The sequence below is a fragment of the Schistocerca americana genome, chromosome 7 (genome assembly GCF_021461395.2).
Source record: "Schistocerca americana isolate TAMUIC-IGC-003095 chromosome 7, iqSchAmer2.1, whole genome shotgun sequence".
NCBI classification, from domain to species: domain Eukaryota; kingdom Metazoa; phylum Arthropoda; class Insecta; order Orthoptera; family Acrididae; genus Schistocerca; species Schistocerca americana.
The window spans coordinates 232,115,343-232,142,375 of record NC_060125.1 but is presented as its reverse complement, the minus strand read 5'-3'; the positions used below and the strand labels follow the sequence as shown (position 1 = coordinate 232,142,375).

The 27,033-nt window shown below is 38.6% G+C and overlaps 1 protein-coding gene across 3 annotated transcripts in view; it reads right to left on the bottom strand.

The window, feature by feature from the left end:
* LOC124622378 (THO complex subunit 2) overlaps positions 1-27,033 on the bottom strand; it is a 312,497-nt gene that overhangs the window by 130,777 nt on the left and 154,687 nt on the right. For 2 of the 3 annotated variants that reach the window (XM_047148064.1, XM_047148066.1), the window contains exons 18-22: positions 25,920-26,036; positions 16,541-16,732; positions 6,220-6,348; positions 4,901-5,161; positions 4,514-4,639 (exon numbers count right to left, since the gene is read on the bottom strand). In XM_047148064.1, the coding sequence (XP_047004020.1) occupies positions 4,514-4,639; positions 4,901-5,161; positions 6,220-6,348; positions 16,541-16,732; positions 25,920-26,036 (825 nt within the window). The remainder of the gene's footprint in view (positions 1-4,513; positions 4,640-4,900; positions 5,162-6,219; positions 6,349-16,540; positions 16,733-25,919; positions 26,037-27,033) is intronic. The other variant, XM_047148065.1, reaches the window with a different exon arrangement.

Below are 27,033 nucleotides of genomic sequence, written 5' to 3'. Positions count from 1 at the left end.
AAAAAAAAAAAGGTGGAAGACGAGCTTTTTTCTCCGCCCCGAGTTTCGACCACTGCATTTTCATACATTATCCAACGAAGTAAATACAAATTTCGTATTGTTCATCTTCGAATGTAGCAGCATTTCAATGTACTATGAAAAGACTGTTTGGGATGTTTGTCAATATGGGAAACTCGACGTTCTGAAGTTTTTCCTACCTGTGAGAAGCGATGGTTGCTAATATGAAATTTTATGAATTGTGAATCACGTGCAGTATTCTCTTCACCATACGAATAATACGAATATAAACATTTTGTCATGTAGGACCTATTCTTTCGTGTTTGCAGCTATCTCATGTAAATCCTGTCTGCCTCATAAACTATGAAACTAGAGTGAGACAACAGCAAACGCGGAAGAATACACATATCATGTCATGTTTATATTCGTATTACCGGTATTCTTATGCCTAATAGTGATACAGGCGGTAAGCGGCGGTACCGTGCACAAAAGCAAGCCATGCGGCGAGCGGCGACAGGCCGTAAGGCGTAAATACTCATTATCAGAAAGCGACAAACAATGCATGGCACAATACAGTAATGTGTTTTCAGCTTAGAGTGACGTAAACACCTATAACAAAGAGAATGGCACTTATCAGATCAAAGAAAAATAAGCAATCAATTCAAACCAGACGAAGCACGTGAAAAAAGAAGGGTATCCGTATAAATACGGACGGAGCGCCTGACGCATAGCAATGGCTACCTGGTAAAGTTTAACTGCTACGTTTACGACTCGAACCAAACTACTGTAGCTGAATCGTCATTCATTCGACCTAAATTATGTCTCATATTATAATGGACCAACTTTGTTTCGATTTGGAGGTGCGGCCTATAACTTTTCTCCCCTCTTGAATTTCGAGTCTCAAATTTCAGGTGCGGCTCAGATTCCGGAAATTTTTTTTCCCTTTATTTCGAGTCTCATTTTTCAGGTGCGGCTTAGATTCGAGTGCGGCTTAGATTCGAATAAATACGGTACGTTAAAAAAAAAAATTAGTTCAAATTTTTGAAACCAGCTTCAATCTAGCACTGTACAGAATTTCATCATCATCTCCGGTGCTCATTAGCATAAACTGTGGTGGTTAATAATTAAATCAACATAAGGCCTTTCTCATTTGTTTGAACTTTTCTGCCAACATCTCACTACTAATTCATTAGACATGGAAAAATTTCTACTACTAATTCATTAGACATGGAAAAATTTCTATGTCTTTCTTGCATTCCAGCAACAGATTTGCATCTGGTGGCCAAATTTGGAACTAAATTTTTCCAGCATAAATCGGTTTTTGCATTAATGCATTAAAATATCTATCAAGTATTGCTGTCATACAGTAATTACAGCCTACGCCGTACCTCTGTGAGTAGCTGGACTTTAATTATAACCACCCGGTATAATAAACTGACAGAAAAAATATCCCTACACCAAGAAGATGTTGTAGACAATAAACGAAAGTTGACAGGTGTTTTTCTACATCTGAAAGATAATGTCTATTCAAATTTCATGATGGTCACATAAGAGTGGTACTAGTAGAGAATGAAAATCAGGTTTGCTTTAAATATAGAAAGAAGGATCCTTGATTATATGATAGCGGAACAAATACTGGTAGCAGTTACTTCTGTAAAATATCTGGGAGTATGCGTACGGAACGATTTGAAGTGGAATGATCATATAAAACTAATTGTTGGTAAGGCGGGTACCAGGTTGAGATTCATTGGGAGAGTGCTTAGAAAATGTAGTCCATCAACAAAGGAGGTGGCTTACAAAACACTCGTTCGACCTATACTTGAGTATTGCTCATCAGTGTGGGATCCGTACCAGGTCGGGTTGACGGAGGAGATAGAGAAGATCCAAAGAAGAGCGGCGCGTTTCGTCACTGGGTTATTTGGTAACCGTGATAGCGTTACGGAGATGTTTAATAAACTCAAGTGGCAGACTCTGCAAGAGAGGCGCTCTGCATCGCGGTGTAGCTTGCTCGCCAGGTTTCGAGAGGGTGCGTTTCTGGATGAGGTATCGAATATATTGCTTCCCCCTACTTATACTTCCCGAGGAGATCACGAATGTAAAATTAGAGAGATTAGAGCGCGCACGGAGGCTTTCAGACAGTCGTTCTTCCCGCGAACCATACGCAACTGGAACAGGAAAGGGAGGTAATGACAGTGGCACGTAAAGTGCCCTCCGCCACACACCGTTGGGTGGCTTGCGGAGTATCAATGTAGATGTAGATGTAGATGTACTGTAACAGTCGTGAATGTTAAATAACCACCGAGATTGGACCTATTGAGTTCATGTTAGTACAGAATGCCTTTAAGATGATGAAGATGGCATTATCAACAGCTCAATGAGTTTGAACAAGGTCGTGCAATAGGGCTATGAGAAGCTGGATGTTGCTTCCAAGATATTGCAAAAAGACTCGGCACGAATGTAGCCACTCTACACGACTGCTGGCAGCGGTGTGGTCATGTACGATCACAACAAGACCAGTGTCCAGACAGCTACATAGCCCTACCAAGAGATAAGACCATTGTGTTCAGTGTACGGCTGTGGTGCATTGTAATGGGTCTACAACAGCAATTCGGGCAGCAGCTGGCACCGTGAACTGTTACAAATCATTTACCTCAAGGGCAGCTCCAAGCTTGATGCCCTGTAGCGTGCATTCCACTGACCCCAAACCGGCACCTTTTGGGATTTCAGTGGTGTCGAGTGAGAGCTCATTGGAGGGCAGAGTGGACGTCTGTTGTATTTTCTCGTAAAGCTAGTTTTGTCTTGGTGCCAGTGACGGATGTGTGTTGGCTATGGGGAGGCCAGGTGAGCATCTTCAACCAACCTGTCAATGGGCTAGACAAACTGGACCCACACCTGGAATTACAACTGGGGTTATTCCACACAAAATGACTGCAATTTTGTATTAGAGTCCATTGTGCTGCCATTCATGAACAGCATTCCAGGGGGTGTTTTCCAACTGCATAATGTTCATCCACACAGCTTTTGTAGCCCAACACGCTCTACACAGTGTCGACATGTTGCCTTGGCCTGCTCCATCACCAGATCGGTCTCCAACTGGGCGCATACGGGACATCATCAGACAACAATTCCAGCGTCATCCACAACCGGCAGTAACCGTCCCTGTATTGGCTGACCAAGTGCAACAGGCAAAGCACTCTAGCCTACAAATCGACACCCTGCATCTGCACGACGCAATGCATGCATGTTTGCACACTTGCATGCAGCATTCTGGCATTTACACCTCTTATTAATGTACCAGCATTTCACATTTGCAATGGATTTTCTCGCACTTACATTAGCCTGTGAACTTGCAACATCGATCACTTGAATATTTCACCACAACAAATGTATTTCTAAAATTTCGTTACTCTGCATTAATTATTTCTAAACATACTACAGTGGTTCTAACAAGGGACACTCCCCATCACAACCCCCCCCCCCCCCTCCCCCTCAGATTTAGTGGTTAAATGGCCCAGTGGATAGCCCATCAAAAACTGAACACAGATCACGCATGAAAGCAGGAAGAAGGTATACTGAACTGTGAAAAAAGAAGCAAGAGTGAAACAACGAATGGTCCAAGCTCAAGATGTGTAGCATGAAGTGCCATGTCGGACTGTGCCACCCATTCCCCCAACGCAAACACAAAATTATGAACATTCCGTCCAGTCAATGACGTGCCTGTTTTCCTTCTGTAATCTTGCAATTGTCACACTATACAATGGCTATAGATTATGACTCATGTGGTAAGAATATTTCACCGTTGCAAGTAAATGTCACGATAAGTGAGACCAGGTGAGATGCCGCAAAGACCTCCCACAGAAATGAAAACAACAAACAGCTTGAACTATGTTACAACAAAGGAATTCGAGAGTCAAAACTTTCAAAACAGAATGCAAGAGTCATAAGGTATGGTACTTGTGCTGAATAAATAAAATAGGATGCACGTACGTCTCGAGGTCCCTTCCTTACACCTCACTGTTGCAAACAGATGTTATACCACGGCACAGACACGTATTTGTAATACAACAGATGGACACGTCAATGATCGAATGAACAGTTCGTAAGTCTGTGTAAAAAAAAGGGGGGGAGGGTGACGAGAGATCTGCGCATGGATCTCCCCCTTCGCAGTCCAACACCGTGACCAAATAACCAGAAACCATAGCTATTCACGTTCGCTTGATGTTGCACATCTTGAGCTTGGACTGTTCACTATTTTACACTTTCTTCGTATTTTAATGCTTGGTCTATATTCCGATTTTGACAGGATATCCACTGGGCCATCTTGCTACTAAATCTGAGAGGGATGTGATGGGGAGTTTCCCTTGTAAGACAAAAACCTATGTAAAGTATTTACTAGTAACTATTAATGTGAATATTTCCCAGACCAATCTGTCAAAGCAGAATACAGAAAAAATTAAAAAAAAAATATATTAAATAAATAAATGTTGTGTTCTTTTCTGTGCCCACCACTATCTACCTTTTCCCCAACCTGGTGAAAGTCGTTTTCCCGTATCATAGTTGCAGCCTTCGCTTTGAGTTTCCCACTGTAGCTTGTAGCCAATATGAATAGATCTTGACGATGATTCTTTTCTTCTTCACGGACCTGAGAACAAATATGTAGAACATCCAGTGTAAGTATAAGTAAGGTGGGTAATGAAAGGATTATGTTATTTATAACTTATAAAAAAAGCATGCTTATAGAATATCACTATTGACTATATAAAAGCATATTTTGTGGAACTTAGAAATGATGATATAAGAGTCAATAGGTGATTTTATGAAACAAAGGCACTACAACTATGCACGCTGAATGTTAGGCTGTGATACCATGCTTTGGGAAAGACAACTAATAGCCAACACTTACCTTTTCAATTTTCTTCTCTATAATCTGCCTAAGTTTCAACAAGACAGGAAAATGAGGTAATATCTTGATGAGAATAATAAGAGAGTTTCTAATTTGAACATAATCCTTTGAATCAAGACAAACAACCATGGCTTTTGTAATTTTATAGTGCCACTTGTGACAAACATGCCGGTAGTTCTCGTAGTCTACGTGATCATTTGCTTCGGAAAATTGGTTGCTGACTCGGAATTTAGTAACAAAACCAGGATAATTTGCACATTCCTGTAGAAATAACACATAAATTAACATTAATCCTAGTGCATATACAAGAGCTAATTGAGTACTTTTGAATTAATAGCAATAAGTGATATAAAGAACCAAAAATTACATTCAAACTGACAAAATCAGGTCGTTAACTGTTCAAAAATTCAATACTTATTTTATCTACAACCAAGTATCATAGATGCTTGAGACTGCTTTTCAGTTATAACTGCATGGATACAAAACCTTAAACATTTATCATAATCTTCTTCTAGCAAACTCAAATATATTCACCAAAATTCTAATAACTAAGCCTCTACATTTATGTGAAAACACCTGTTTGTGAGAGGCAAAGGCCCAGATTGTTTCCCAAACACTCGCACAGTTTTCATAATTTTCTTCTAGCAAACTCAAATATATTCACCAAAATTCTAATAACTAAGCCTCTACATTTATGTGAAAACACCTGCTTGTGAGAGGCAAAGGCCCAGATTGTTTCCCAAACACTCGCACAGTTTTTAACTGTGAAGCAGTAGCTTCACTTCAGGGCGCACTATGCTATAAAGTGAAAGTTTCACTCTACATACAAAACTGACCCATTCCTGATTACAAACTCCTCCACCGTCCAAATAATATCTGCTTATACCACTGGGAGTTGAATCAGATTGTGTCAGTAAAACAATGCAATATCTGGATCAAGCGGTTTCTAGTAGTTTCTGGCTGTGGATGCTGAGTGATACTGACAACAGTCAACATCATTGCCCGAAGATGATGAATAAGTTACTTGCAATACTGTGAAGTTTCAGAATTGCCATCTAATTTGACAACTGGAAACTTTATCAATAGTTTTGATGTCCATAATGCTTGAATCAGCACTTTTCCTACACATGTTACAGTCTTGCTTTATGGTCCAAGTGCAGCTTGTCTCTTTACCCAGTAGAAATCTAACTTAAACCATTTTGTCTTTTTTATTCATACATGTCTCTTCATGCACTATGCTGGCACATACAATTCTCATATTACACTTTATTTTAACTTCAGTACTACTATAAATAAATACGGGATTACTGTATGCTTACCTTCTCAAAGACGGCCTTCTCAGAATGCCATCTCATAACAGTCTCTAGCATTGCACATAGAAAACGCCCATAACGATTGGCTTCATTTTCTGTACATGATGTAACAGAGTATGTGATGTCACAGAACAGCTGAAAAAAATATGCAGCCTACATTAATACCGAAATAATATACATCAATTTCGGGAAGGTGTGTGGTAACAATGTAGAAAACAGTAGTGTAATTAGCACATGAAAGCTGAATTACATGTTTAGCTCTACTACAGCTTTAGTGTGGTAGGTTGGTAGTTGCTGGGGTCAGTTGTTTGGAGGAGGAGACGAAACAGCAAGGTCATTGGTCTCAAAGGATTAATAAAGGACGGGGAAGGATGTCGGCTGTGCCCTTTCAAAGGAACCATCCTGGCATCTGCCTGGAGCGATTTAGGGAAATCATAGAAAACCCAAATCAGGATGGCCGGTCTCGGAATTGAACTGTTGTCCTCCCAAATGCGAGTCCAATGTGCTACCCACTGCGACACCTCACTCAGTGGTTGGTTGTTGTACAAACTCATCTGTCACTTTCTGTTTTGAGACTATGTATTGGTGTCATTGCCCTGAATTGTACTCATTAAATAAAATAAGGAAAATATGTCCCAGTAAATCATACATTATCATTATAATAGAGGGAAACATTCCATGTGGGAAAAATATATCTAAACACAAAGATGAAGTTGTGTGTGCGCGAGTGTATATCTGTCCTTTTTTTCCCCCCTAAGGTAAGTCTTTCCGCTCCCGGGATTGGATTGACTCCTTACCCTCTCCCTTAAAATCCACATCCTTTCGTCTTTCCCTCTCCTTCCCTCTTTCCTGATGAAGCAACCGTTTGTTGCGAAAGCTTGAATTTTGTGTGTATGTTTGTGTTTGTTTGTGTGTCTATCGACCTGCCAGCGCTTTCGTTTGGTAAGTCACTTCATCTTTGTTTTTAGATATACATTATCATTATCATCATCAATTAATCGCTATCTCTGCCCCCCCTCCCCCTTTTTTGCAAGTCATCTTGAAAGAGACAAACAAAACTTCAGTACTGATATCTGGACCCTGTGTTACATTTTGTAAGGAGCATAAACATTAAAATCTGATGGGAGCAGAATATGAAAAATAATTGTGCTTCCACAGTCTTATAAACTAATTCACGTAAGATCAATACTTGGTCAAATTAATCATTCCGTGGTCGAAGCTCTTTATTGGCTGCGTTTGCTTCCTAATATTTAAAACGGAAATATTTCCTTACTATGTACTTGGCTCAAATGCATCACTATTCGAACTGCAAACTGCATCATATTGTTGTTCTCAATTATTTTTTTTTGTCAATTTCAAGCATTTACATAATTTACAGGTGGATTATATCCAACCTTTAGTTTTGCCAGTTTTGGTCACATCATTTGGTGGGAAGCACTGTCCCACTTAATATTACAGTATCTACAGATATTTAAGCACATTGTAGCTGTTCCTACTGTAGTTGGTTGTTCCACAGCCGTCAAACCAGTGAACTGAATCAGGTCTTCAAAACCTGACACCTATGTCGTCCTTCCAAACAAATACATGTGATTGCTGTCAGTATGTCACTGACTCCCACTTCCCACCAAAATTAGGTAACTGGTTTCTGTTGCTGAATTTTCACCCAAACACACACTTAAATCTGAGACAAGTCAAACTGAATATGGAATACAACAACGTAAACAATCAATTATTTATAATATAATGTAAATGGACAGACAAAAAAAAAAAAATTCTCATCCCCTGACCTAGGGTTCTGGGCAACTTTTTTAAACTGTACCCCTTTCCCTAAACCTCTTCAATCCTTTTCATTCACCCCTCTTCCTTCTCCTTCAATTCTTCCACCAGAAGAAGGAGCCACTGGCTCTGAAAGTTCGTAAAAGTTAAATCCTTGTGTGTTCATGTTCCCCTGCCGCCACTTGGTGAGTAGATTTTTGTGTGTGTCCATGAATATGGAATACACTGTTTAAAAGATAATAGCCATTTGAACTACAACAGACTATTATAAGTCCAGACCATTTGATCGAGATGAAACAATATTATTAACTTTAAATAAACTGGCCTCTGATACTGGCGGAGTTATAACAAAAACCAGACATTCTCAAAGTTATCATGTCACAGTATGCCGTTAAGTTCCATGAGAAGTACACATCTGGATCAATGACCATTACTCTACAGCGCATAAAGAGAAAACAGTGATATCATTTCTGAAGCTGGTATCACACGACACAAATAAAATGTAATGTGTATAAGTCATGTTAGGCGGCCTGCCACAGAGTGGTAGAACGGGTGAAGCTACGACTTTCGCAGGTGGTATATCTGCTGTGGATAAATTTGAGCCATTCTATTGTGCCATGGATCTGTGCATGCACAATAGAGGAAGTGTATATGCACATGTGCAGAACACAGCATTTCTTGCAGGGTTTCAGCTTCTTACTGTTTTCACCTGTGGTCAGCAGATAAGATACACATGAGCTCTAGAATGCTCTTTTAGCTAATTGTGAGTAATTTTTTTCTACAAATACAGTTATAAAAAAATGGAAATTATCTTTTTCTGTATTACTGTTGAGAAAGGCTAAAATTCCAACGACAGATTCTTACTGTAGAAAAGGAAAGGAACAAATAAAGTATAAGTGAGCTTATTGAAGCATACAGCAAGGAAAGGTGTCTATGTGGTCCCCTAGAAATGCTGAACCATAATAAGGGATGTCTATATGTGGTAAATTTTGAGTTTATATGCTTTATGTGTATGTCCATATAATATTACTTTCGATGTGTGTATACACCGTAATTGGTGAGAGTACTGCGCATATTTGATTTGATTGCATCTTTTATATTATTTCAGCATGCCAGGAAGAATGGTGTTGACAGAACAGCCAAAATACTCAGAACAGCTGTGCCAGCCATGATCAGTGAAGACTGTAAGAGCCGTTTTGCATCGTTGCGCGTGCTCTGTGGTGCCAATCTAAAACAGGAGACAGAGGAGTAGCACAGGCATGATAAAAGTGCAAAAATCAAGTGTGTGATGGTTCCCCCATTACTTTGTCATTTGTGAAAATCCTATCAAGTATATAGATAGCAGCTTGTTGAAACAAGAGATATCCTTCTGACAAAGTTCCTAAATTCCTGTGGGTGTTTGGGCTACAACTCCTTTATTAACAGGGGGTTTATGCCTCTGCCTTCACCCTTCTTCCCAGCCAGGATAGAAGCCAGACCCTACTCCTGGAATTACATTATTCTGCCGTTCTCCTAATGACGGACACTGTCACTGCAAGTGCTGCAAAGATAATTGCGTCCTCCTCATTCAATATGCTGTGAAATGTGAACTTAATCATTTACTAGTACCAGCACGACATAAAACGAACACTTTAGTCCATAATTATCTGCAATCATAATGTAACAATGTAAATAGCACCTTCACAAAAATATCAACTGTTACAATGAACAACTTAAACAAGCCTGCGGTTCCGAATATGTATCCTTGGGATGATGGTGTAAACTTACACGTTACGTGTATTGTGTAACAGGTCTAACATAAAAGTGCGCTGTTCCAGATTTGTACACTTGGGGCACTGGTACAGACTTGTACACAATAGGTGTATTGTGTAACACCAACCTTAAATTCTGTACTTTTCTACTTCAACAAAACAGTGTATGCCATTAATGTGGTGAGCTTGCCATGGTATAGAAATGAAAACTAAAACGTCCATCTACTATAAATTTAATTAGGTCTTTAGTCAGAAATATTCTGAAAAGTAACAAAATAATTGAATCATTGACTAGTTGATTGTGTCCTATATCCAAATCACCACATATACAATATAATGGAAGGAAACATTCCACGTGGGAAAAATTATATATTGTGTCTGTATGTGTGGATGGATATGTGCGTGTGTGCGAGTGTATACCTGTCCTTTTTTCCCCCTAAGGTAAGTCTTTCCGCTCCCGGGATTGGAATGACTCCTTACCCTCTCCTTTAAAACCCACTTCCTTTTGTCTTCCCCTCTCCTTCCCTCTTTCCTGATGAGGCAACAATTTGTTGCGAAAGCTTGAATTTTGTGTGTATGTTTGTGTTTGTTTGTGTGTCTATCGACCTGCCAGCGTTTTTGTTCGGTAAGTCACCACATATACATTTTGATTACAATGAAAGGCTGGATAAAATGTGTTTCAGAAGTATCTCCCAACTTCGGATCACACTGTGTCTTTTAAAGAAACAACCGAGTGGTGTACGATATGCACTGATGTACAAGCCTGTTCATTTTTGCTTTCATTTCTATACAAGAGTCATCACTATTAGCAACAGCAAAGAAATTATCTTACTAAGTGGGGTTACTGAGCCCCCCCCCCCTTTTCTTCCTCTGTGCAACTACAAGAACATGTCATTTTCATCAAAAATGTGAAGTTTATTCTCATCACAAACAACAGAAAAGCAAAAGCACCCTGACGCCTACCACAACAAATAAAGGGATGCAAAAAGAAGTTGACAACAGAAAAAAACTACGTTGCCAAAAATAGTGAAAGATATTACAGGATTTGGATGGGAATTTGGCAATGCTCATTAAGAGACACATGGCACACTGGCACCTGTGCTGCAGCAAATCTAAATGAATTCCTATCCCATAGGAAACAGCTATTCGGCACAGATATACACATCTACAGCACTGGAGGAAACTCGCAGCAGGCAACATTCAAAAGATTAGTGCTATTATAAAGTAACAGTTTAAACTGTTCGGCATTTGGAATCAAGAAAAAATTGACAATAAATGATTTTGAGGGTGCACTGACATGAAACAGCAGGATTGTTATCAACTGTTGAAGTAATTGAAGGAGTTAAAGCAATGTTAGTATAGGTTATGTCTGTTCACGGAAAAATGTGGAAAGTTGTAAGATCTGGAGTCAATAGATTTTAACTTCGCTATAATAGACAAAAATCAAAGAGAACGCGGATATATAATGCTGATATGATGAGATGCTACATGAGATGCTGAACTTTGAGGTTCGCCGATGACATTGTAATTCTGTCAGAGACAGCAAAGGACTTGGACAGTGTCTTGAAAGGAGGATATAAGATGAACATCAACAAAAGCAAAACGAGGATAATGGAATGTAGTCGAATTAAATCAGGTGATACTGCGGGAATTAGATTAGGAAATAAGATGCTTAAAGTAGTAAAGGAGTTCTGCTATTTGGGGAGCAAAATAACTGATGATGGTCGAAGTAGAGAGGATATAAAATGTAGACTGGCAATGGCAAGGAAAGCGTTTCTGAAGAAGAGAAATTTGTTAACATCGAGTACAGGTTTAAGTGTCAGGAAGTCATTTCTGAAAGTATTTATATGGAGTGTAGCCATGTATGGAAGTGAAACATGGACGATAAATAGTTTGGACAAGAAGAGAACAGAAGCATTCGAAATGTGGTGCTACAGAAGAATGCTGAAGATTAGATGGGTAGATCACATAACTAATGAGGAAGTATTGAATAGGATTGGGGAGAAGAGAAGTTTGTGGCACAACTTGACCAGAAGACGGGATCGGTTGGTAGGACATGTTCTGAGGCATCAAGGGATCACCAATTTAGTATTGGAGGGCAGCGTGGAGGGTAAAAATCGTAGAGGGAGACCAAGAGATGAATACACTAAGCAGATTCAGAAGGATGCAGATTGCAGTAGGTACTGGGAGATGAAGAAGCTTGCACAGGATAGAGTAGCATGGAGAGCTGCATCAAACCAGTCTCGGGACTGAAGACCACAACAACAACAATGATGAGATATATTTTCTGCTATCAAAAATTTCAGAAAGCTGTAAATCAAGCATTTCCCTAATACACTATAAATCTATCGATACTGTCAGTAAAGGACGAGTTGATAAATGTTGACACAATTATTTTAATACTTAAAAAAACTGAGGCCACTCTCTGCAGTAAGATAGGAATTTTAAATGAGCTGAAATGTTATGCTGATGATGGAACTGGTATTTTAAATTGTCGACTTGTGATTCTTGTACTGATGAGTGTCCAGTAAGTGGTGACTCAAAGTGTGTACTGATTCTAAAGATTAGTTGAAACATATTCGAGACTCTTCCTGAGAAGATCCATTTAGCTGTCTTTCTACTGTGTAAAATTCAAGTTTAACATGAAGAAGACACATGCTACTTTATAAGAGCCGATTTTGTTCTAAAACTAAGTATATACTCTGCAAGTCACTATTCAGCACATACCGAAGGGGGCTTTGAATGAATATTAGTTACTCTTTGCCCTGTATCATTCGTATAATGAGTGACATGTACACATCATATTCTCGTAATGCGAATGCAAAACATGCTGCGAAAGTACTCGGTCTGCTGCATGCCTTACCTCTAACACCAGTCCTCTAAATTTACCTAGCTTGGCTTCAGCAGAACAATATTACCTTCCTTCCTCACGGAGTATCCTGAGTATCTCTATTACGTATTTGCATGCACTGCAACAATCTGTTATGATCCTGGTGATGCCTTTCTTGTTTATTTTTATGTCTGCTGCCATCCTTATATAATGGTAAGACAGAGATTTAGGAACCAGGTTTTAAATTGTACGACATTTCCAGGGGCAGATGTGGACTCTGACCACAATCTATTGGTTATGAACTGTAGATTAAAACTGAAGAAATTGCAAAATGTGGTAATTTGAGGAGATGGGACCTGGATAAACTGACTAAACCAGAGGTTGTACAGAGTTTCAGGGAGAGCATAAGGGAACCATTGACAGGAATGAGAGAAAGAAATACAGTAGAAGAAGAATGGGTAGCTTTGAGGGATGAAGTAGTGAAGGCAGCAGAGCATCAAGTAGGTAAAAAGACGAGGGCTAGTAGAAATCCTTGGGTAACAGAAGAAATATTGAATTTAATTGATGAAATGAGGAAATATAAAAATGCAGTAAATGAAGCAGGCAAAAAGGAATACAAATATCTCAAAAATGAGATCAAATGGCTAAGCAGGGATGGCTAGAGGACAAATGTAAGGACGTAGAGGCTTATCTCACTAGGGTAAGATAGATACTGCCTACAGGAAAATTAAAGAGACCTTTGAAGAAAGGAGAACCAATTGTACGTATATCAAGAGCTCAGATGGAAACCCAGTTCTAAGCAAAGAAGGGAAAGCAGAAAGGTGGAAGGAGTATATAGAGGGTCTATACAAGGGCGATGTACTTGAGGACAATATTATCAAAATGGAAGAGGATGTAGATTAAGATGAAATGGGAGATACGATACTGCGTGAAGAGTTTGACGGAGCACTGAAAGACCTGAGTCGAAACAAGGCCCCGGGGGCCCCGAGAGTAGACAACTTTCTATTAGAACTACTGACGGCCTTGGGAGCGCCAGTCCTGACGAAACTCTACCATCTGGTGGGCAAGATGTATGAGACAAGCGAAATAGCCTCAGACTTCAAGAAGAATATAATAATTCCAATCCCAAAGAAAGAAGGTGCTGACACATGTGAAAATTACTAAACTATCAGTTTAATAAGCCACGGCTGCGAAATACTAACACGAATTCTTTACAGACGAATGGAAAAACTGGTAGAAGCCGACCTCAGGGGAAGATCAGTTTGGATTCCGTAGAAACATTGGAACACGTGAGGCAGTACTGACCCTATGACTTATCTTAGAAGCTAGATTAAGGAAAGGCAAACCTACGTTTCTAGCATTTGTTGGCTTAGAGAAAGCTTTTGACAATGTTGACTGGAATACTCTCTTTCAGATTCTGAAGGTGGCAGGGGTAAAATACAGGGAGTGAAAGGCTATTTACAATTTGTACAGAAACCAGAAGGCAGTTATAAGAGTCGAGGGACATGAAAGGGAAGCAGTGGTTGGGAAGGGAGTGAGACAGGGTTGTAGCCTATCCCCAATGTTATTCAATCTGTATATTGAGCAAGCAGTAAAGGAAACAAAAGAAAAATTTGGAGTAGGTATTAAAATCCATGGAGAAGAAATAAAAACTTTGAGGTTTACTGATGACATTGTAATACTGTCAGAGACAGCAAAGGACCCGGAAGAGCAGTTGAACGGAATGGATAGTGTCTTGAAAGGAGGATATAAGATGAACATCAACAAAAGCAAAATGAGGATAATGGAATGTAGTCGAATTAAGTCGGGTGCTGCTGAGGGAATCAGATTAGGAAATGAGACACTTAAAGTATTAAAGGAGTTTTGCTATTTGGGGAGCAAAATAACTGATGATGGTCGAAGTAGAGAGGATATAAAATGTAGACTGGCAATGGGAAGTAAAGCATTTCTGAAGAAGAGAAATTTGTTAACATCGAGTATAGATTTAAAAATTCTGAAGAAGAGAAATTTGTTAATATCGAGTATAGATTTAAGTGTCAGGAAGTTCTTCCTGAAAGTATTTGTATGGAGTGTAGCCATGTATGGAAGTGAAACGTGGACGATAAATACCTTACACAAGAAGAGAATAGAAGCTTTCGAAATGTGGTGCTACAGAAGAATGCTGAAGATTAGATGGGTAGATCACATAACTAATGAGGAGGTACTAAATAGAGTTGGGGAGAAGAGGAGTTTGTGGCACAACTTGACTAGAAGAAGGGATCGGTTGGTAGGACATGTTCTGAGGCAACAAGGGATCATCAATTTAGTACTGGAGGGCAGCGTAGAGGGTAAAAATCGTAGAGGGAGACCAAGAGATGAATACACTATGCAGATTCAAAAGGATGTAGGTTGCAGTAGGCACTCAGAGATGAAGAAACTTGCACAGGATAGAGTAGCATGGAGAGCTGCATCAAACCAGTCTCAGGACTGAAGATGACCACAACAACAACAACAGCCATTCTTATACTGGAGCACAACTCATGAGTACCTCTCTCTACAATTTTGTAGAGAGTTTTATTTACAGATTTGTAACACTTTTCCAGAATCTTTATAACAACTTGCCTCCTAACTGCCTTATCTACTTATGATTTCACTGGTTTATTCCATTTCAAAAAACTTTACAGTCTTATCCTTAGAAATTTTGTGAGATGCTCCGCACCTTCATAACTATCATATGGCATATGGCTGTTTATGTTTGTCACACATTTGTCAACATTTCATGACAGCTTCCATTGAGTCGATAAAGTTGTAAGACTAGTAAAGTTTATTTTCCATTTCCTTACTGTCATTCAATGAAAACACTTGCCTGCAAACAGCAGCATCTGTAGCAACGAATTTTGGATATCCTATCTGATAAATCATGATGGAAATTCCTGCAGAGAACACATGTGGAAGAAGAGACTGTCAACTAATCACCTACAGTGGACTTCTGTGGGGCATACACACACGTAACAGAAAACAGTACTCACTAGCTTTCAAAATCTGGGACTTTCTCTAGGAAAAGTACACACAGTCATGCACACAACCACATGGACACCTAAACATACAGTCCTGTGGCCACGAGAAATTTCTCCAATGGGAACAATGCAGCCATCAAAGGGGAGGTAAGAATTAATAACAAATGATAACAAGAACATGACAGAATCTGCTGAATTAAAACTAACTATTTGGAAATGGAGACTGCCTACAGAAACAAAGAAAATGTTGAAAGGACTTGACGAGAACAAAACAAAAATTTATGTTAGCCAGGCATGAACTAATATTTTAGGAATTATGATTGCGTATCTCAAAGTAATTAACACAATATACAAAATAATAAAAGATTTGATTTCTTTAAATATTTCCGGAGGGCAAGAGGTGGATCATGAAAACTGGAATTTAATAATGATAATACTGACTTTCAAAAAGTAATGCCAAATGAATTGAGAATATATGAAGAATGGGAAATGCCAGGAGATGAACATAAGTTGGAGCAAAAGTTTTACAGAAGGAACACGTAAAATCATTTAAAGAATGTTTGCAAAAAAAGGACAATGCACGTAAATTAGAAAAATACTGTAGTTGTTTCACTTAAGAAAAATCAACAACCACCATTACACCCTGTGGAACTATCATTCTCTTCCTTTTTATGTCAATATATTCACTAAAATTATCACTTAGCACACAAGAAAATCTTGGATTTTAAATAAGTATAGGGACAAGTCGGTGTGAGAAGAGAATATTTCATGATGGGTCACTTTTAAGCTGTGAACAGAATGATAGACACAAGAAAAGAGTATGAATTACCATTTCATACTGCTTCAACATATTTTAGTATCTGCTTCAACATATTTTAATATACTGAGAGGCATGTATGTCAATGCTACAGCTTACATCTAGCAAATGAGCTACGGACAGAGCTCCCACATACTCCACAAATTCATGCACTTACCCTGTCATAGCAGAGTAATGTGGAGAAGTTGGCAGTCTTCAAACTATGGATGGTGTGCACAAACTTGGCACAGTAAACAGCATCAGTTGCTGTGAAAATGCATCTTGGAAAAAGACACAGCTGCAGAAACTGTGTTATTGTCTCATTCTTGGCAGCTTTTGCTGAGCGAGACAGGAACCACGTATCTTTCTCCTGGAACAACAAAATTTAAATACAGAAAGTATTACATTTGAGTTAGAGCATACAGTGTAAATAGTGTTCCATAATGAATAATATAAAATACAGACTTATCATAAAAGAATGAAAAATTAAATTACAATTTCCCCCCCTTCCATCTTTCCTCATACAAAAAGAACCTCCCTCCCTCCCTCCTTTAACTCACACTTACTCATCACACTTTTCCTTGTCTCGCTCTCTACTTATTCCATCTTCAAATTTATTGATGTTCATTTATCCTGATTTTTCTCTAGTTTTCCAGTCTCTTCTTATCATCTTAGCCCTTTCCCACCAAATTCCCAGCCAAAATGCCACACTGCATCCAAGTAAAAGCCCTGGGTCAGATTTGAGAATAAATTTTCCACCATATATTATCTGTCTTATGTGTTAACCCATGGACATACAATTTTTTTTACTGAGATCGGGACACAGCTTTACACTTTTTTTGCAGCAATTTTCCTCATTTTTACTGCAACATACTGTAAGTTATATTAAAGAAGTATATTGTATTTCTCTACTGCAATGTAAAGTTATAATCATACATAGTTTGTCTGAGTGTGATAAAGCTTAAAACACTTATTCACATGTACGAAAATCTTACACTCTTTTTATTCAAAGTAGGATTTTCCGTGCTTCCCTCTGTCATAACAGACATGTCCTAGAAGGTGCTGCTGTTTTGTCTGTTGGGGGTATGTTTGTAGGAAAATGTCACCTGTAGCTTCCTTGTATTCTTAATGGATTTGTTCCTTGGCTTGTGTGTCCACAAATCCCATTATCAGGAAGTCTAATATTTTTCAGAATTTGTTCTGCCGTGGTGAGAGGGAAATCTGTGAACCTAGTTTTTCTTTTACTGGAGTTTATCAAATAAGTGTACTATACTTGCCATGTCTAATGTATATTTTTTAATTTCCTTTCATATATCTTCTCATATGAGGATATGATGCTAAGCACTGGTTTTGCATCAACGCCACCCACTCCTTTGTTATAATCACTGATGCAATCAGGTTTCAGCTTAGTCTTCCAAATTTTTGCTGTTCTTCACAGTCAGGTTGATCGTGAATGATAAGACAGGATGTGCACTGGTTTTTTGTCAATCCATTTTACAGTCGTCCAAATTGCGACCAACCAGAAAGTGTCAGAAGAATATGTCTCTAATGACGAAGCAGAGAAAAATATTTCTCACACAGTCGGTTACGACGTGATCCAAACCACCCCGGAGTACATCAGCCAACAGGAGGAGGCGACTTATCCCGAAATCGTTTGTTTCCAACATTGGAGATAAACATTGCCACCACAAAAGTTTGTAAAGCCAAAAAACAAAAAACCATTATAGACTTTTTTTTACCAAAAAATAAATTCTAATAAAGTGTCCTAGAACATCAACACCCGTAAGTTAAAAGTTGTTTTTTCCCCCCTTTTCCTTTTCTTTTTCTCTAGTCAATCTTTTCATTCCTTTGAGTAACCTCTAGATTTATTTCATAATTTTGTAAGTAGTTTATTTTTTATTCAAAGGAGTAGGTAATAAAATTAAAACTCCTGTTTTTTCCAGCTGCCAAAAAAAGCCAATTTTTTTCTGTAAGAACATAAAATAAATGACCTTTGTTATTCAGCGTTTAAGGGGGGATGTAATGGATTTTGATCAAAAATATCGATCTTTAAAAATTATTATTTTCTTGATCTACACAGTTTAATCTATGTTGTATGTGAATTTTATCACAATAGCAGCTTTAGAAATGCCTTTAAATTGTTAAACTGATTAACTCTGCACTGGCGGGCACTTTCACCTTTTCCGATATTTGGGAAACTGCCTGCATCAGTGGAATTTTTGTCAATGTGAAGGCTATTTTCTTTCAATATTTTAGGCTGACACGTATATCTCTGGCTGACATCTATATCTTTGCCTGAAAACTTTCTTGCATGTGGTTTGTTTACGTTTTGTCAATACTAACACATATTACTAGGTGCAAGGCTGAATTTGCAAACCTTTAGGTGGAAGTCAAGATTTATGCATAATGGGTTGTGGAAAAACTGTGTTTAGGAAATGGAGGTTTCATGGAAATCGGTTTACCAATAAAAAGATGAAGCAGCTTGAAATGAAGAACATAAGCTCTTAGCTTCAGCATAGAAACTTGGGACAGGAGAACTGTACAGGTGCGTGAATAATGATGATATGGATTCCGCTGGATTCAGACTTATTGATTTAGAGCTTCTCTGTCAGGCTATATAAAGTTTTCATATCCATGTGTTAGCTGGACAAGCTTGCAATTTTAAATTAATTTGTAATTCACGTGGCTATGAATTTTCATTTTCCTAGTGTAAAAAAAAAAAAAAAAAAAAAAAACCCACAACACTGCTACTTATGAAAGCAATTTTAGGTTAGCATATGCTCTGAGATGCCTTGGACAAGGCAGGGAAGGAGGTAATTTGTTGTGTGGTTTTCTAAACATGCCTCCACCTTGTGCAAGGTTTGAAAAAATAAATAAAGAAATGTCTGATGGTAAATGTTGTGGTGTCACCGCCAGACACCACACTTGCTAGGTGGTAGCTTAAATCGGCCGCGGTCCATTTAGTACATGTCGGACCCGCGTGTCGCCACTGTGTGATCGCAGACCGAGCGCCACCACAAGGCAGGTCTCGAGATACAGGCTAGCACTCGCCCCAGTTGTACGACGACTTTGCTAGCGACTACACTGACGAAGCCTTTCTCTCATTTGCCGAGAGACAGTTAGAATAGCCTTCAGCTAAGTCCATGGCTACGACCTAGCAAGGCGCCATTAGCCTTACATAGTTGGATAGTTATCGTATGAAACGTCTCATCAAGACTGCTGTATTCACATCAAAGAATAAAAGATAAGTATTCGAGGAGCTGCATACTTTTCTTATGAGAATTCACTACTTATCCTGTTCCAGAATTCACGCCCGTCTGCGTTAGATAGCGTGCATTTAGGCTGCCTTTATCTACAAGGTGTTGGCACATTTACCAACACATCAAATGTGATACTGCCAAAATTTCTATGAAGAAAGCAGTGGAGGAATTGGTGAAAGAAACCAAAAAGAAATAGATCCTGGGGTAGATATTCATGACAGTGAATTTCCAACAAATGTTACTGAACTGTGTGTGTCTGTAGATGGGACCTGGATAAAAAGGGGTCACACATCTCTGTATGGAATTGCACCTGTTATTGGTATTGACTCAGGTAAAGTTTTGGATGTAGAAATTGTCTAAATACTGCCACCAGTGTGCAACAAGGAAAATGTCCAACAATGAAGACAGTGAGAAACTGTGGCAAGAAAATCATGCAGAAGCATGCTCTAAAAATTATAGTGGCTCAAGTGGGGGCATGGAGGCTGCTGCAGTTGTGAGGATGTTCTACAGATCTAAGGACCAGTATGGTGTTAGATATACTAAATACCTTGGTGATGGGGACTCCTCTTTGTACAAAGCTGTAACAAATACAAATTCGTACAATATCACAATAGAAAAGTTGGAATGTGTTGGCTTCGTTGCTCACTGAAAGAGAAGACAGTTGAAATACAGAGAAACCCTGCTTTTACACTTTTCAAGGGACTTCAAAAAAATTTGTGTAAAACGTGGGAAAATGTAAAATGTGGGAAATAATGTTTTAAGCTGTAAAAGTTACATATAGGATACCCCCTTGCACTTTATGTATGATATATGTACATAACAGGCATCAAAAGACTTGTCAGGGAAATTTTTATTATCTAATAAAGGTTTACTTTCTAATAAAAACTGCTGATGTAACTGGAATTATATTTGACTGAATTTCAAATGTCGTAATCGATGGTTTTGGAAAGCCTGCAGCTGTCATTCATTATTTAAATAATGAAATCTTGCACTAGTTACTTATTTTTTTCATTCTTAACGACCCATTTCGAGAATTTTTAATTTAAAACGTCATAATCGATGTTTTTGGAAAGCCTGCAGCTGTCATTCATTATTTAAAAAATGAAATACTGCACTAGTTACGTCACGACGTGTTTTGAGAATTTTTTCTTGTTGTCAAGTGCAAATATGTAAATAAGTATTTTGTATAGTGTTTGGATATGTGTTATTCTGCGTCTCTTGCACTATACTCATCATTTTTGAGGTTAACTGGTACTGTGTGCCTCATCAGTTATGTAAAAAACCACACACAAACTATCACTCGCGCATTGTTTGTTTCTGTAACATCACAAAAAATACATAAGTAAATACTGCACTTGAGAATGAGAATAAATTCTCAAAACACGTTTTGCTCAGCATGGATGCAATACGTAACTGGCACTGTATTTACAATAAAAACATTTGGGCATCGTAAAGTGAATGACGGTGTCAACTAGTGCTCTGTATGGCCATACGCCGAAACACGCTAAATACGATCCGACAAAGGTGTCACAATGATCACAACAATCACAAAACTGCATTTGTGCAGTACAGAAAGTTTGGAAATGGTTGTGATTGGTCGTGATATCTTCATTCGAATGAGCCTAGTTACTCCCATTATCCACCATGCCAAGTAGAGCATAGCAGCAGCGGGAGATACAGCACAAATTGTTATAACTTTTACTCATTTACCAGTTCAAATCCACTGAATAGAGTGCCCTGGTGTTAAGAAACTTAATCACTTAATATATGTAAACACTACAGGACGGCCAACATTATGCCAGCATAATATTTTCTCCACCAACATTTTTTCGTAATGTATAAATCGCAGGAAAATTATAAATATGTTGATGGAAAATCAGGTGCAAATTAACATTGTGGGCATAGGAATTTTGACGGGACCAATAAAAAACATCGCAAACAGCGGGAAAATGTTAACTCCGGGAAAGTAAAGGTGGGGTTATACTGTACTTGAGGATGAAAAACCACTAGGAGGAAAATGCAGGCTTACTTTGAAAGAAATTAATTCTCCTCAGTTATTGAGAGAGCTATCAAGTAAAACACACACAATTCAGAGTCATGAGGCGTGCTATGTGGGCAAATTTTTTTCCTTCCCCCCTACCCTCGACCAAACACCAATGCACAATCTGTGTCCGAAAGAGGACTATTGGTGTAAGTTCAACAACACAAATGACACGTATTCACATCAACACTCATTATGAGAACCTGTTATGAATGTCAATTAAACCGACATTCACGTTTCTTGCAAACCCTGATTTATTTGGGAAGTGTCTTCACAGAAAGACACAAAATGCAAATGAAAGCCTCAATAATATAATTTGGATTAGGTGCTCAAAAGGGACATTCCATGAACTTGAAGTACTCAAAATAGGTATCTATGATGCAGTTTTATGTTACAATAACGGAAATAATAAAGTGCTGAAGAAAGTTGTTATAGATCCTGGTGTGTTCACAACAAAAGCATTTTACACCATCGATAAGAGCAGTGTCAAGAAAGCTAACAGATCAGTGTCTTACGTGCAAATAGAGGCCAGTCAGATTCCAATAGGAGAGAAGAGAAACCTGGAGGATAAGGAGTATCAGTATGTATGATTTTAAAATTAAGATAAGAAGTATGAGAAGAAAATCTTTCAACCTCATTTTCTCTGTTTTACATTATTAGAAGCCTTTTCTCAAAAAGTACATGCACTAATGCTACGAAATTTTCAGGAACTGTTTGCAACATGTTGCTGGCTCCCTGGAACTAAAAAATATGAGATACTGCAATTAAATTCTGATTTTTAGATGACTGTGTGTAGAAAAAAAAGTTAATTTTGGATGTGCAAAATTCAAAACTCTGTCAATAATACAATTTATACCATAAATTAATAACTGTACTTCAGTTGTCTTATAACCTCAGGACACTACAATAAAATTTTCATATCAATTGCATGATTAGAATTTGAGTTATGGCTTTTTATAAAAAAGGATAATAAAAAAAGTAAAAATTCAAATTTCTGGCAAAATATTAATCCTGCATATTTTATTATATTTTTCCATTAAAAAAAAAAAGAGTTCTTTTCCTTTACACATGCAAAATTTGAGATTTGTACATTAATAAATATGGCTGTAATGATTTTTTAAATAAACATATACATTTTCCATTACATCCCCCCTTAAAAACTTTGCAATTCGGGGTGTTTCACACGTGAAAACAAAAGGACTTCGGTTCATCCGAAATTTTCGTAATCCAAACTGGCCGTCATCTCAATCATTTCGGATAAATGAGAGTTTACTGTATTACTTTTCCCTGAAATGACTTTAGTTACTGATATACTTACGCACCTTCAATATATTTGCCACCATTATTTATGACGTTTCGCCAAATGTCTGGAAGGCATTATACACCATCTATGCATCTATTTCTGTTGATGTCCCATATTGACGGCCTATGGCAAGGATAATGTCATCTCTGGTGTTGTACCAGTTCCCTCGCAGTGGCTCTTTCAGTTTGCCAGAGATTTTAATCGCAGGGACACATGTTGGGCGAGTACGCTGGATGTCCCAGACTCTCCCATTGCTAGCAGTGCAAGAGGTCCTGGACAGCAGCAGTTGTGGTGTGATATCACACGTAATGGGGTGCTGTTCTGTGAAATGTTGTTACTTTCACCTGAGGGCTGGACAAAGGTGGTATTGCACAAACGAGCAGTGGTGGGCAGCATCTACCATCAACCTAATGGTACAGCATGATGCAGCATTATCCCATCAATGTCATACACTACAGTGAACATCACCTTCACAATACTTGGTGCAGCATACACTTTCTCTGGATGAGAGAACCAGAATACCTCCGTTCATTTGATTGGTGCTCCAAGTTAAATTCATAAGAGCGCAGCCACATTTTGTCAATAGTGACAATGTGTCAAAGAAAGTCATCACATTCCCTTTGGTACCGCCGACAAATCCTGTGCAGTGGCACAGCGATGTCATTGTTGCACCTTGGACATTTCATCGGATATCCAACATGCTGCAATTCTGCGGTACCCTAGAATATCACGCAGAATGTGGAGCACTGTTTTGTGGCATTCTACAGCTAACTCACTCGCAGTCCATTGGCAATCATTGTCCAACATGAAAGCAAGGAGTTGAACTGTATTGTCCTCCACCTGGTCAGCCTGTACGAGGGTGATCCTTCACAGCATCTCTACCTATTCCGAATGCTTTAACACATCGTGCGACTTTGCTGTATGGCAGTGCTGCGTCACCACATGCTTCCACAGTCCCTGGAAGCATTTCTGCTTACTAGGACCTTGTGCCACTTCAGTTTTGAATCAAGAACATTGCTCTATCTTTGTAAACATGATGTTAGTGTGATTGCACTTATGCTATAGCATTCAACCAGCTACATGCTGCAATGGACTGAGAGTTCCTACTCACTATACAAACTCGTCTCACAGGCCATTACTGTGTCAATGCAGATAGCAGCTCGATGACTCCATGGTTTGAATTTACAGCAGTATTACCACAATTCTGTATCCAGCCCATGTATTAACATGCTGCCTGAACAAAAAATAGAACCATCAGTAATGCAGTACATGCCTAAGCACCACACAACAAGGTGACTTGCACAATGACAGCTGTACCCATCACTGTACGTAAATGCACATGAGCACAATGATAGTTTTATGTGTCATGGTATGCCAATGGGTAATATAAACTATACCCAGACCACTTTACTTCAAGTTTCTCTTTCAGCTTTAAATCCTAAGTAATTCCTTCATATATGATGTTGCCTTTGGACTGTGTTCCTGAGACAAAGATAATCTGCTAATATTTTATGTTCTCTTCTCTTTATTATTGTTAGTCATGTGCAATCTCTGATTAGCTGCAGAATTAAAAAATGAGACTATGCCACATTAGAGCTAAGAGTTGTCATTAATTTACAATGTACAATTGATACCCAAACTGCATCTAGGAAAAAGGAAATGATAATGAGTACCTGTAACTCAGTAGAAAGGCATAAAAATAAACAACAGGTGTACAATCTACAAAACAGATCGACTTGTGTGGGACAGGTGCTGCAAAATTTTCAACAAAGAAAAAAGAATAGAGTCCATCTTGTTTCAAGGCAAGGAAGATCTATATGGAATGAGACAACAATATTCATTATGTCTCCTGCTTCAATGCCGAAGGAACAAATTGTGCGAAAGTACTAAACATTTCTCCTCCGAAGGTATATGATGTCTAGCAATCCTGTATCCTAATTTGCTTTCTTGACTGAATTTTTCATAAACACAACGAGATCTTTTTTCCCCATGTATGCACCTCCCCTGCTGCTTCCGTGTCACAACTTCATTCTGACACTGGCATGAACACGACAGTGCCGTCTCCACCAAATGGACAGAAATGTGATGGCTGCTATGACAAACACTGTGCAGCACACTTGGGTTTCAATATGCTTCTGCAGCTAATGTGTCATGTTTACTTCCTCACATCATCCCTTTTGCATTCTTCACAATCACATTATTGTAGAAAAGAAACATATGGAATGTATATAGACTGGCAACAGACTAAATGCCGATAAGAGAGGGAGTCACTATACAAAACAGAGAAAAACACGAAGTCAATACCAGGTGATGAAATTATTTTGCAAAATTAAAATAACACATGGGAGGGCTGCCATTTGTGCTGATTAAGAAAAAAATTCTGTTATAGGCCACCACATGGCACTGCACCATTTGAATGCATTACAGAGTGAAGTGGTCAGCACATTGCTCTACTAGCTGTTGTCCACTTTCCAAATCTAGCAGCCACTATTTTACTTTCAAGTACCTCTTCAACTGGATTGATAATGCTGAGCACACCCTGACCCAGTACACCCAACAAGGAAGAGTCCATGGCAGTACTGCTAATGGAACCCAACGCACGGTAATCCGATGTGCTGACTGCTCAGCCACCAAGGTTGACTGGTGGTTTTAGGCATTAGTAGTTGGAATTTGCATCTCAATAACTTAAGTGGTGTAATGAATAGCAATGTCTTTTGTAGAGTACAACACAGTAGATTCCCCTTTCCATAACTTACTTTAGAATTTTCATCATCTCCTCTATTCTGTGAGCTCTTCTCCATGATAAGTAGTTCCCCCAGATTCAGCACGAGTATGATATCAAAGTTAGCTTCTAAACTAATATTATGTTTTATACAGTGGGAAATTGCAATGAAACAAATCCAGAATGCCTTCTTTCAGGAAATTTGCAAACATCTAAACAACTATATTTTACCTGCTTAAGCCTAGCCATAACTCTTTCAACATGTTCTTGTTGCTTCTTCTTTTCTTCATGTAGCTTCTCAGAAAGTGCTGCATATCTCTCCTGTTCCTTTTTTCCTTTACTTGCTGCCTGTGAAAACGGAGATCATTACACCACTCTTAGTACGAATCATATTTAATATTGCGACTACAAAATAAATTGCAGCAATCACAGCAAAACATACAAGCAACTTGGAACTTTCTTTGACTTATTGGGGTCTAGATTCTAATACAGAATCTAAAATATGGATATCTAAAGATTTCTGACAGCCACAAATGATTCTGAGAGAAGCCCAAAGATAAAAACTCTTAGAGATTAACCACCAAGCTTCTGACACTTCTCTGATCAGTCCTATACAGCTAAATCTAAGTTGTGGGGCCAAAACGTTTATACAAACACTTCTTTAACATCTAACTGTATCTATACAGGAATACAGAGTGGTCAGAAACAGTCTTTAACACTTGTAAGGGCATTCCAGTGTAGATTGTGCTGATAAGTAATTGTTAAGGGAGAAATCTGGTATGCTGCACTGTTTCTGAGTTAATTGGCACTGAAGTTAGCCAATCAGGCGATTGCATGAGCAAATTCAACCGACCCACTTGAGAAGGTGTGTTCTTTGTTTGATTTCCTAAAACTAAACAAAAGGGCGATACAAAAACTGGACATGGTATGTCAGTACAGACTGAACACCAGCCAAAGGCTGAGCAGTATCTGGTGCTATCATCTACTACACTATGAGAGCAACTGATACTAGCTGTATCTGGCAGGCCGTTAGAATTTGAACATGGAACAGCCTGATTGGCTAACTTCAATGGTAATTAACTCAGGAATGGTGCAATGTATCGAATTGAGTCACTGAGTGTCAGACAGGTATATTTAACCCCAGAAACGCCAGGAGGGGGAGGGGGGCTACTTTGTGCCACCTTTATAAAGGATTGTAATCTAGTCAGGTACTTTTTATTATATAACCCTGTAGCACATGATTTTCACTGCAGTGGACAGCTTTTAATGGACACATCTCTGGTCTTTTCAGTAAGTCATGAAGTTGCAAATGCATGCAGGGGCAACACCAGTAAGGGCTGCCCAC